Source organism: Myotis lucifugus, unplaced genomic scaffold, assembly GCF_000147115.1.
Source record: "Myotis lucifugus unplaced genomic scaffold, Myoluc2.0 scaffold_502, whole genome shotgun sequence".
Lineage (NCBI taxonomy): Eukaryota > Metazoa > Chordata > Mammalia > Chiroptera > Vespertilionidae > Myotis > Myotis lucifugus.
The window spans coordinates 270,802-283,307 of NW_005871550.1; the positions used below are offsets into that span (position 1 = coordinate 270,802).

At 44.4% G+C, this 12,506-nt stretch overlaps 1 protein-coding gene across 5 annotated transcripts in view; it reads right to left on the reverse strand.

Moving 5' to 3' along the window:
• PAMR1 (peptidase domain containing associated with muscle regeneration 1) overlaps positions 1–12,506 on the reverse strand; it is an 85,002-nt gene that overhangs the window by 33,915 nt on the left and 38,581 nt on the right. For 4 of the 5 annotated variants that reach the window (XM_023744967.1, XM_006103736.2, XM_023744968.1 and 1 more), the window contains 2 exons: positions 10,882–11,058; positions 5,032–5,160 (listed from right to left, as the gene is read on the reverse strand). In XM_023744967.1, coding sequence (XP_023600735.1) covers positions 5,032–5,160; positions 10,882–11,058 — 306 coding nt within the window. Of the gene's footprint in view, positions 1–5,031; positions 5,161–7,862; positions 7,939–10,881; positions 11,059–12,506 lie in introns of those variants that run through there. The other variant, XM_023744969.1, reaches the window with a different exon arrangement.

The window sequence follows — 12,506 nt, forward strand, 5'->3', positions numbered from 1 at the left end:
GGTGGATTCTCTGGTTCTCCAGGGGGGCAGCATTTATTCAGCAATACAGGCTACCCAGTGTGGCCAGGTGGTGGAGCTCCACCCAGGAACAGGAGGCTGTTGGTTCGATTCCTGGTCAGGGCACATGTCCAGATTGCAAGCTTGATCCCTAGTGGACCTGAAGGAGCTGATCAATGGTTCTCTCTCATCAATGTTGCTATCTGTCTCTCCCTCTACCTTCATCTCTCTGAAATCAATAAAAACGTGTTTGTTTGTTTTAAAAAAGCTTTGTGAAAGTGCTCTCTCTCTCCCTTTCTCTCTCCCATACAGACACACAGAAATACACACACACACACACACACACACACACACACATTTGCTCTTGACCACTGTCTGTTATGGCTCAAGGACCAGTCTCACAAATCCTCCTCCTCTCTCCTATTCTAGCGCACACACATTTTGGCGCATGGCTTATGGCCAGTTCCTCTGCTCCTCTGCCTCTATGCAAAATATGACTAAGAAGATAAATGTATTCAGGCCTATAATCTCTCCTTATAAATCCTCTCTTCTCTGGGTTGATTTCCTAACCTTCTCATATCCCCTGGATCCTTCGACGCCTGAAAGGTTAGGCTCACTGTAATGCTACCTGGAAGTGTGACATACGGAGTGGCTCTTGGTCCCGCTCCCACTCATCTTATTTGGTGGCTAAGAAACTCAGTCTGAGGGCCAAGTCAAATAAACTCCACTCTGGCGGTCAGCAGAGGGGCTCCACGTGAGAAGCCAACCTCCCAGTTTAAGAAGCATTGAAACCGCTGAGAGGAAGGCTTCATTTTGACTCTAGCTCTCAGCCCCTCTTGGAGCCAGCACACAGACTGCCATTCCTAAATGCCTTTCCCGCAGGAGGAACCAGGGTTCGTGGAGAAATGGCTGGTTTCAGACCAGAGAGCGAGGAATTGCTTACCGAACGATGCAGTAGAGCCAGCTTGCAGGGGCTTTGCTGGCCAATCCCGGGCCAATTTTAGCACGGAAAAGAAAAATGGTGATAACGTGGAACCTGGCAAATATTAAATTCATGTGTCTATAGTGCAGTAAAAGAAAGTCAGGTGTGGGGAAATGTTAATAGGTGAATTCAAGTGAAAGGTATAGGAATGTACTATTCTCTCAACTCTGCAGATTTGAAATTTTTCAAAATAAAAAGTTGGGGAAAGAAAAATAAGAACCCGCTCCCATCCCTAGCCTGGATTTTCTGAGCTCACGAAACCATTCTTTCTTAGGCAGGGAGATGTGAATAAAATCTTCCCTTAGGCTCAGTGACTTCAGGCCATTCTCCTGTTATCTTGGTTAATACAATCTGCCAATGGTTATGAATGACTCGATCACATAACCGGTTTTAAAACTGTGGTAAGTTGGGTTAACACTAATTAACATAAACATTGTCAAGGACGTGATCAAATAAAGGTGCTGTAACATAAGCTCAATACTCTATATGAAAGTTCTATAACTCAAATACAGAATCGTCTTTCTGGAATTTGCCAGTCACTTCTTCTTCCTTCTAAGATTCTATATGGCAAGGGGGTGGGGGAGGGGGTGGGGGGGTCGGGAATGCCTGGGCCTCCAGATGGTATTCAGCAAGAAGCCCTTGTTCCTTCAGAACGAAACTGCCTGAAAGGATCACTTGGGCGCCATCTACTGGGTAAATGCTTGCACTGCCATGGGGGTCCAGCAAGGTGCCCTGGCCATAAACAGCCACTCAAGTGTGGCTTCCCCTTAACAGAGGCAGGCAGCACCCAGCGCCCGGCAAGCCATCCACAAACAGTGAAATGAGTTACTTCCCCCTTTGAATTCCCTTCACATTCATTTAATGCCAATAGGAGGCACATGTGGTAAGAATCTAATAACATCATACTATCACACGGATGTCTTCTTATGGTCAAACGCTGTTTCCATAGATGGTTTGTAAACTCACTGAGGGCTCGTTGTTTCCCCTGGTGACTTACCCAGGGCTCCACAAAACATGCTCTATGAAGGCTGAGACTGTGGCCAGATAGCACACTGTGTGGGATGAGGCTTTCAGAGCAAACATCACGGAGCTGAACAAGCACAACTGAACTAACACAGAATGAGACAGGAATCGGACCATTATTCTGTTTGTTTCATAGCACTGACGACCACACTTCAATTTTTTTTTACTTTTTGGGTGTTTGGGTGTTTTTTTAAGTCTCTTTTCTCTAAATTGCAAGTTCCAAGACCTGTCTTGCTCATCACTGTATGTCCAGCACCCCAGACCATCCACTCAAGAAATATTTTTTGAATGGCTGGGTAGACTGATGAATGAGAGCCTGACTTTGTGTTCTGCCAGTGGCAATGGCCTGTTGTAGCAATAAGCTGTCTTTGGGGAAGCCTTGATCCGACACCTGGATACCATCACTGGTCCAACCACTTGGGATGGAGAATACGTCCCTAGCTGACTGATTTGGGGCTTAGCCACGGGGCCTCTTTTGAAATGTGAGTGAATGTGATATGAGAAGAGGCCTTAATGTGTCCGTGTGTATGGCTTGGCCTCTTGTGCTTCTGCAACTCCCCCCAAGAACAGCACGTCCCTAGTAGCTGCTGCCCCTTTGCCCTGGACCCTGAGGCATGGAGTTCAACCCAGATCAGCTCAGCTGAAATCAGTTGAACCCCCGCCCACCCACAGACCCATAATTAAAAAAAAAAATTTCCTTTTTGAGATTTGTTACACAGCAAAAACTGACTATTACATAGGGACATATTATCACCACCACCCCTGAAAGCTTCAACTTAGATATTCCACTCTCTGCCTACAATACCCCTTCTATCTATATGTTCCACCGCTTTACTACCACTAAGCCTACTTTTCTACCACATTGAGACACCCATCCCTATTCTCTCTCTGCCAGGCTCTTTCTGATTTCATGTCCTACCCAACCTGGATGAATTGTCTTAGCCAATTCTCAGATCAAGCAATGCCTGTTTCAGTTCATCGCTGCTACCATGCTGCTGGCGAGCACTGCCCACTGGCCTGACTGCAGCGCCTACATAACAGTTCCAGTTTGAACTAGGCCCTCAGTGTTGCTGGGACTTGCCTTTCCTTATTCCTCGCGTGGCTGTCTCAAACCTTTGCTACTCTCAAGCCTCGGTCTCACTTCCACTCTGTCCTCAGCAGAGATTCCACTTCCCACTTTTCAGAGAAAACAGAGCTTTTGAAGTGGAGGTTGCATGATACTGTGGCTAAGAACCAGGGGTCTAGAGTTGCACCCACATAGGTATCTTTCTGGTTTGCCCACACCTGAGCAAAGGCATAGCTCAAGCATCAACTACTACCTCACGTCTCCCCTACCCCTGACTCCCTCTTCTTTTACCTCTGTCCCGCCAATGCCTTATCCTAGTCCCCAACTTTTCCTTGGCTTCCCACTGCGCTCAGAATAACATCTAAATTCTTTACCCAGTTCACCTACCTACAAGGCCATGCACGATCTGACTCCTGCCTATGGCCCGATCACATCACTTAGCCCTTCTCCACTCACACAGAGAAGGAGCAACCTGCCATTTCCAAAGGGAAGAAACCCTAAAGTGATCTAAGAGACTGTAGGGGGTCAATGCGAAATCGAAGTTGTGCTGGACAGCTCTGATTATGTCTGTCTTAAGCAGTTTTATTTCTGGACCACTACCAGCTTGGCCATTCAGGAGCATATAAAAGAATAAGGATACGTTTACTGTATTCATTTTCGCTATACACCAGGCAAAGCACTAGGCATTTCACACACATACCTGCTTTAATTCTACAAACAGCCCAATAGCATTCTTCCCATTTTCAAGAAAAGGAGACTGCGATTAGCAAGGGTAGATGGCTTGGCCATGGTCACAGTACAAAACCATTAGTTAGCCCAGGCCCGTGTCATCCCAGACCCTGTGGTCTTGATCATATCAGAATGTCTCCAGAGAACAGCTGCCAGAGGAAGACCAGGGTGAAATCCTGCAGCGAATCTCCCTGGAAATTAACCCCCCACCCCCCAAAGTCCTAAATTCAATTTCCTGGAAACCATCTAAAATGACATCAAAGTTTTACATCTGCACCTGAGACCAGCGCTTTAAAATCATCTGTATTCAGAATAATTGAGCTCCCGAGCTCACGGTGCAGCACCAACGCGTCCCTTCTCCAGGGGTAATTGCATTTTTCGGCCGCAAACCACAGACCTCACCCTTTTCCCCGGACTTTTGAAATCCGTGGCATTTTGCTAAGGTTAGATCAGGCAAAGAATACCAACAGCTCTCCAGTCTCCATCTCCGCGGCCTGGGAATATCATTACAGGAGGGAAACTGCTCAGCCTGCAAGCCCAGACTGCTTCTGACTCAAGGAGGGAGCATGTGGAACAGGCTTAACACAATACTAACAGTGCGACCGCTGCCCCTGGTCCCGAGTCTCAGCGGACAGCCACCATCAGGGCTCTGCAGAGGGGAGTCTCCGCTGGGGGGAAGTTACAGTTCCACTCCATTTTCAAAGGCCTGTGGAAACCCATAGGTAACCCTCATAAAGACTAAGTAATTCTGGAGTTCCAGTAGAACCCAGAAAAAAATCTCTTTCCCAGGACAAGGGGCATGCTGACAATTTGACATGGGTCTCAGGATTTAAAAGCAGGATTCAAAAAATGTACCAATAGAAATTCATATTTAAAATGCATTACAGACCAAGCGTTTCGATGCTGTAGTCACTGTTATCTGACAGATGCTAATGTGGAGCCGCTTCAGGAATGGCCAGGAGGCCGTGCAGAGCGCCTTGGCTTTGTTCAGCGGAAAGGGGAAGATTTAAGAGCAGATAGGAACCTCCCGTGGCCAATTCCAAACAGATGTCCACAGTCCACAACCAGCAGATGGAAATGCGCGTGTTTGTTTTTTTATAGCCTTATCTAGAAAGCTCTCTGGCCGCAAGCTTGCCAGAACTCAGATTCCAGCAAGAGAAACCAGAGTCCGCGGACAGTGGAGACATTAAATCAGCGGGCACTAGAGACGGAGCTGCCTCGGGGGTCTACTCACGCATGCAGTCTCCTCCGTACCAGCCCGCCCGGCACTCCGCACAGTAGAAGCCCTTCACATAGAAGTCGTCCAGTGTGCCTCCCCAAGAGCCATTTCGGCAGGTCTTGCAGTTTTCAAAGATGGTGCAACCTGAAACATTTGAAAAAAGAGGGTGTTGGAGTCAGCACCTGCTGCATGATCGGCTACATGGGAGAAACTGGGCACCTTCTCAGGGCCTTGTCTCAAGGAAGGGCACCTGGTCCGAGACAGGTGCCGAAGCCTTCGGGGAAATGCTGGCTCCCAGGACATGCTAGAGTCACTGGCATTCAGACTGAGGAGGGTGCTGACAATCATCTTTCTAGTTAGTGGCTGAAGTTCTAAAGTAACATGAAATAACCTGCAGCAAAACCACCTAGAATATCATCATCCAGAGCAAACCAGTCACATTTTTTATAACCATTTATACCAGGGGTCCTCAAACTTTTTAAACAGGGGGCCAATTCACTGTCCCTCAGACCGTTGGAGGGCCGGACTATAGTTTAAAAAAAAACTATGAGCCCTAACCGGTTTGGCTCAGTGGATAGAGCGTCGGCCTTCGGACTCAAGGGTCCCGGGTTCGATTCTGGTCAAGGGCATGTACCTTGGTTGCGGGCACATCCCCAGTGGGGAGTGTGCAAGAGGCAGCTGATCGATGTTTCTCTCTCATCGATGTTTCTAACTCTCTATCCCTCTCCCTTCCTCTCTGTAAAAAATCAATAAAATATATTAAAAAAAAAAACTATGAACAAATTCCTATGCACACTGCACATATCTTATTTTGAAGTAAAAAAACAAAACGGGAACAAATACAATATTTGTATTTGCATGTGGCCCACGGGCCGTAGTTTGAGGACCCCTGATCTATACAAACACATTGTTGTCAATTAGGCTTACACTATATACTGTACATTCTGGTTCCGTAACTTACTGTTTCACTTAATAAAAGAAGGCATCATCCCATTTCATTGAAGGTCCTTCTATGTCATATACTTCTATCACCCAAGCACGCCTTTGGAAACAACCTTAAAGTCTAACAGTGGGCTCATCCGGGAAGGTGTCAGGCTGCCCCCACCAGCAGGCCACACCAGAGAGGCGTGAGCAGTTCCTAAGCAAGGGTCAGTGAAAAGATTTATTGATTGATTTGAGAGAGGAAGGGAGAGAGTGAGGAAAACATCAATTTTTGTGGTCCCACTTATTCATGAATTCATTGGTTGATTCTTGTAAGTGTCCTAACCAGGGATCAAACCCACAACCTTGGCATATTGGGATAATGCTCTATCCAACTGAGCTACCCGGCCAGGGCTCGGATCATTTTTAAAACATGGTCTCTTGAGCTGTGGAGGGTGATGAGGGAAGGTAGAGCTCGTTCAATCTCACTCAGGGCAGACAGCTAAGTTCTAGCTCAGCCACATTTTATCCTTAGAACTTACTCCAGTATCTGCCACATAGGAAGTATTAAATAAATATTATTTGAGTGAATGGATGATGGATGGATGGATGGACGGATGGACGGGTGAAGTGCCAATGCAGGCTTCTGAGCTGTTTGAGATAACCAGGGTCTCCTTGAGCTGACAGCATACTCTTTTGCTTTTGGCTGAAATTCGGCTTTGTTGGGTTACAGTGTATATATTTGCAGTGTGTATATGGTGGTTCCTGTAGGAGAGAGACTAGTAACCCTCTCTTTGCATACCAGCCTGATTCTACTTCCCTCTCCCGGTCCCTTCTCCGACCAGAAAAGAGTTGCTTATATGATGCCTCAAATTCACGTGGCCCGTAATTGGGTCCTAGGGGGGTCACTGTGCCTCCTACAGGCCGTCTTCACCTGTGTGCCACTTCCCATCTTTGCTTCCCTTACCCGTGTGCCACTGAGGAGGCAAATGGACTCAGAGTATACCCTCAACGATCCTGCCAACTCTTTCTTGGCACAGTAACACCCAGGCCATTACATGCAAGCCACAAAAACCAGCCTGGTGATGAAAAAGAATGAGGCGCTATTAAAAAAGACACCAAGGAACTCACAGAATTGCTAGAAGGGCCAGAGGCCTGAGTTCAGAGCTACACAGCCTAGAACCGCACACAAACACCTCGCAAACTTGGTCGGGTGAGGGTCCTGGTGCTGCTCGACATTCTGGAAGTCACAGCTCACATCCTGCCACCATGCCCCTGGACCTTGACCCTCCTGCCACCCCTGCCACCAGCACAGAGAAGATTGTTGTCATCCATGATAGAACTTTCTAAAACCACATTGAGGTATCATTTCTCATGCATGAAACTGGCAATAATCCCAAATGACATGTTCTGTTGCAAGGCTTTGAGAAAACAGTCCCCTCATACACAGCCACTGTGAGTACCAACGGCACGGAGGAAAACTTAGCAAAGGCTGGCAAAATGACAGGTGCACTTCTCTTTGACCCGCAACCCCTCTCCTAGGAATGTACCCCAAAGCGACACCACAAAAATACTAAATGATGCATGCCTTGGGCTATTCACTATAGCATTGTTTATATTAGCAAAAAGCTGGAAGCAGCCCAAATACTCATAAACTATGGTAATCACACAACACAGTTATAAGTAACTGCAAAAAGAAATGAAGATGGCGGCTTCATACTGTCAGTGAGTGATCTCCAGCATGCATTGTTAAGAGCAAAAAGCAAGGATAAAGTATGCTAACTTTCGTGCAAGAAGGGAAAAGATGTATACATGTGTGTATATATTTGCTTGTATTGTAAAATATGGAAAACGGATGGAAATAAAAAGCCTATCTGTATATCACACAGGTGGCATATGTTACAGAGAATGAAGTACAGGCACACCTTGGAGATACTGCAGGTGTGATTCCAGACCACTGCCATCAAATGAGTCGTAAGCTTTTGCTGGTGGGAAGTTTGCCTTCAATTTGTAAAAAAAAATGCAACATTTATGAAGCACAATTAAGCAAAATTCAGTAAAACAAGGTATGCCTGTACGTCGATTGGCTTTAAAACGCAATACTTTGACTGTATACACTTAGTGGGATATATTCTAAGGTCAATAATAACCACAAAGAAAGCGTAACTTCAATCAGTGGTCTTATTGTTAGTACTAATAGTATTATTGTTATTTTATACAATTCTATTATGTTCTAACAGAAGATAAAGAATATAAGTGATTAGGTTAGTATTATTAGAAAATAGGATGTTCACCATGGGACAAAAGAGATACAAATATAAAATCAAAGAGGTTAAGTGAACCTTATTATATTTGAACTTGAATATCAACATAAATTCATTTAAAAATAATACATACTCCCTAGCTCCATTCACTAAAAATAAGACAAAACAAAGGAACCGGGAACAATGACAGTCCAATAGCAAGGAACACCTCAGGTGCTTGTGTTCTCAGACCAGCATTCCCTGGAGACACAGCCAACCAACTGCAGATCCGGGGCAGAAAATGCACAAGAAGAGCATGACACATCTTGGCATGTGAGAAGCCAAGGAAGCCTTCAAACCCTAGTGTGGCCATGTCGGAAGAACACAGGGGGACAAGAAGGGCCTCCAGTGTCCTCCAATGGGGTGATGTGTGCATCAACATGGGTAATGACTTAAACAATTAAAGCACATAAATAAATCAAAATGCCTGAGTTCATAATATCTCTCTCTCTCTCTCTCTCTCTCTCTCTCTCTCACACACACACACACACACACACACACACACTCCTCCCTCCTGCCAGACTGTGCTACTTGCAGAGTCCTAAATCCTATGCTTTCTCTTGCCACAGGGCCTTAGCACATGCTGCCCTCCACAGATTGACCTCTCTATCAGAATCCCTTCACCCTTGGCAGTTGGCTGCTGCCATCTTCAGAACACACGTCACCTCCTTTAATACGTCTCCACTGATCTTCCCTCCACTGACCCCATCCCCTTCTTGCTCCCATGGTACCTTGTGCTTCTCTGTCACAGCACTTATCATGCTTAATTATAGTTGCCTATTTCCCTCTCCATCTCTCCCACCAGGCTGCAAGCCCTGGGAATGCAGGAAATGTGACTTTAAAAAAAAAGTCATTGTATTCCCAATGCCTGACCTGATACATAGGAGCTGCTTTGTTTTATTGTTATTGAATTTATTGGGGTGACATTGGTTAATAAAATAATGCAGCTTTCAAGTGTACAATTCTATAATACATCATCTGTATATTGTATTGGGTGTTCACCATCCAAAGTCAAGTCTCCTTCCATTACCACTTACCTTCTTTTACCTTCTCCAACTCCCTTTTCCTCTTATAATCACCCTTCTGTTGTCTGTGTCTATCAGTTTTTTGTGTTTGTTTGATTTTGCTAATCCCTTCATCTTTTTCACCAAGCCCCCAACCCCTCCTCCCCTCGAACAGCTGTGAGTCTGTTCCATGTATCTCTGAGTCTGTTTCTATTTCATTTGTTTATTTATTTTGTTCATTCGATTCTACATACAAGTGACATCTTATGGTATTTGTCTTTCTCTGATTTACTTATTTCACTTAACGTAATACTCTCCAGGTCTATCCATGCTGTCACAAAAGGTAAGATTTCCTTCTTTTTTACAGCTGAGTGGTATTCCATTGTGTAAATGTACCACAGCTTTTTTATCCACTCATCTACTGAGGAGCACTTAGGCTGCTCCCAAATCTTGGCTATTGTAAATAACGCTGCAATGAACATAGGAGTACATATTCTTTCAAATTAGTGTTGTGGGTTTCTTCGGATAAATTCCCAGAAGTGGAATTGCTGGGCCATAAGGGAGTTCCATTTTTAATTTTTTGAGGAAACTCCATACTGTTTTCCACAGTGGCTGCACCAAGGTGCATTCCCACCAACAGAATGAGGGCTCCCTTTTCGCCACATCCTTGCTAACATTTGTTGTTTGTTGACGTATTGATGATAGCCATTCTGACATGTGTAAGGTGATATCTTATTGTGGCTTTAATTTGCATTTCTCTGATTATGAGTGACATTGAACATCTTTTCATAAGTCTCTTGGCCTTTGCCCATTATTTTAATTGAGTTGTTTGGTTTTTTGGTATTATTTGAATTCTTTATAAATTTTGGATATTAACCCCTTATCAGCTATGTCATTGGCAAATAGGTTCTCCCATTCAGTGGGCTGTCTTTTCATTTTATTGATGGTTTTCTTTGCTGTGCAAAACTTTTTAGTTTGATGTAGTCCCATTTGTTTATTTTCCCTTTTATTTCCCTTGCCTGAGGAGATGTATCAGAAAAAAATATTGCTACAAGAAATGTCTGAGTTTTACTGCCTATGTTTTCTCCTAGGATTTTTATGGTTTTGACTCTTACATTTAAATCTTTAATCTATTTTGTGCTTATTCTTGTGTATGGTGTAAGGAGATGGTCTAGTTTCATTTTTTTTTGCATGTATCTGTCCAGTTTTCCAAACACCATTCACTGAATAGACTGTCTTTACCCCATTGTATGTTCTTGACTCCTTTGACAAATATTGATTGACCATAAAGGCGTGGGTTTATTCTTGGGCTCTCTATTCTTATCCATTGATCAATATGTCTGTTTTTATGCCAGTACCATGCTGTTTTGATTACTATGGCCTTATAGTATAGTTTGATATCAGTTTGTTTGTTAAATCAATGAATGAGTATATAAATTCACAGTTTTATGAGTTTAACACTGAAAACACTGAACTCCTCCAGTTCCTCCAGTTAGAATGAGCTGAATTATGCCATTCTTAATAGGCATGGCCTCATAGCCTCCTGATGGCTTCCCATCAGGGCAAGTGTTCAGCCTGTTCCCATTCATGACCTCAGAAAACGCAAGGCAACCTCAGGTCTCCCGTTCCACACTCACCTGGGTGAATCAGGCAGGAGTCACACTCATTGTCCTCATTCCTGCAGCAAGGGATGGTATAACCCACAACTTCCTTCTTTCCAGGGCAGACACATTCAATCTGATCATATTCACAGCACTCGCGACACATGATATTCCACTCGGCTCCGGGGCAGGCTTCATTAATGACTGTGTACTCTGAAATAGAAACCAGCAGGTAAGGACAAAGGTCCTGGCAGGAAGGAGTAAGACCCATAAGTACTCTACTGCTAAAAAGCAACCCTGCCCTACAAATGTATTGCCCTGCCTGAATGATAGAGAGGACCCTATGCATTCTTCCAGGCCAACATCTCCCAAGTGGGTGGCTTACCTTAGAGGGTGTTCAAAACCATCCGTTGTGCATAGATGTGATTTGTGAGAACTGCTATTCATTTTCATTTTTAATAAAGTAAGAAATCATGTTTTATCCATATATAATCGAAGTGGATGACACATACACATATATAATTTACAAGCAAATATACACCTCTTGAGTGCCTACGCTCATTTCTATTTTTGCTGGGGTGCATCAGGCCACGGCGTACAGTTACACAGGTAGTGCAGTGCACAACTCCAGGACCATTCAACGGCACAGCTGCCCAGCACAGCCCAGGCATTCAGGCCATCAAAAAAGTTTGGAGACCAGTCTCTAGATTAGGCCATTCAAGTGCAAGGCTGATGGCCAAGTAGAGACCATGTCATTAATTTCCTCCAAACCTGGCTCCTCCCTCTCGCAGCATGCAACTTTTATGGTATCTTCAAAGGGAAAACCAACAGAGAAGACAAAAAGCACCTTAATTAGTATGTTTGGGAGAATTTCAATGTTTTCCAAGGGTGAACTCATTGGCAGAACTTTATTCAGTCCCTAAATTCAACTGAGCATTCTTTCCCTTGAGAAAAAAAAAGAATGTATTCCTTTCTGGGTAGCATTTATGTATTTCTTTCTTAAAACATACACACACCTTAAGTGAATGAAAAAGAAAGACCATCTGGCAAAATCTATAAGAGGAATCACGTGGAGGTTGCCCAGACTAAGAAACAGACTTCGCTTTGATGCTTGTCTTTCTCCCATTCTCCATTTCTCAAAATGTTGCACAAAGATGACGACTGAAGCAGAAATAGGTCAGATATTTGAGGAAGAAAGTGAATCTGGCTTCCCTTTGAAGCCGTTCCTAAAACCCTCTGGCAGGAATCCCCAACATGCTCTGTAGACCCTACTTAAACCCACCTTAGCATCTGTGGTGGCGTCTAACCTCCTGGAATTCATGGTTCAGTTTTCTATTTTCTGCCGCTAAACTTGGAAGTCTGACACAGTTGGTCATTCTTAATTGCCAACTAGGGCCATTTAGAGAAAGTATCGCCATCTACGCACAGCCTCATAAGAACATTCTAGCATCATAGAAAGGAACTACTTGCATAAAACGTTATTTTCTTTTTTATCCACAAACATTGGTGGACGAGCCAAGATCCTCACACTGGCATTTGGGAGTGAATGACATCGATCACTGTGATTCTGTCACTACTGGAGGCGATGGTTTTAATGGCTCTTTTCTGGTCTGGTAAATCCACCCCTCTCTTCCTCCCCACTGAGACAGGGAAATGCCCCC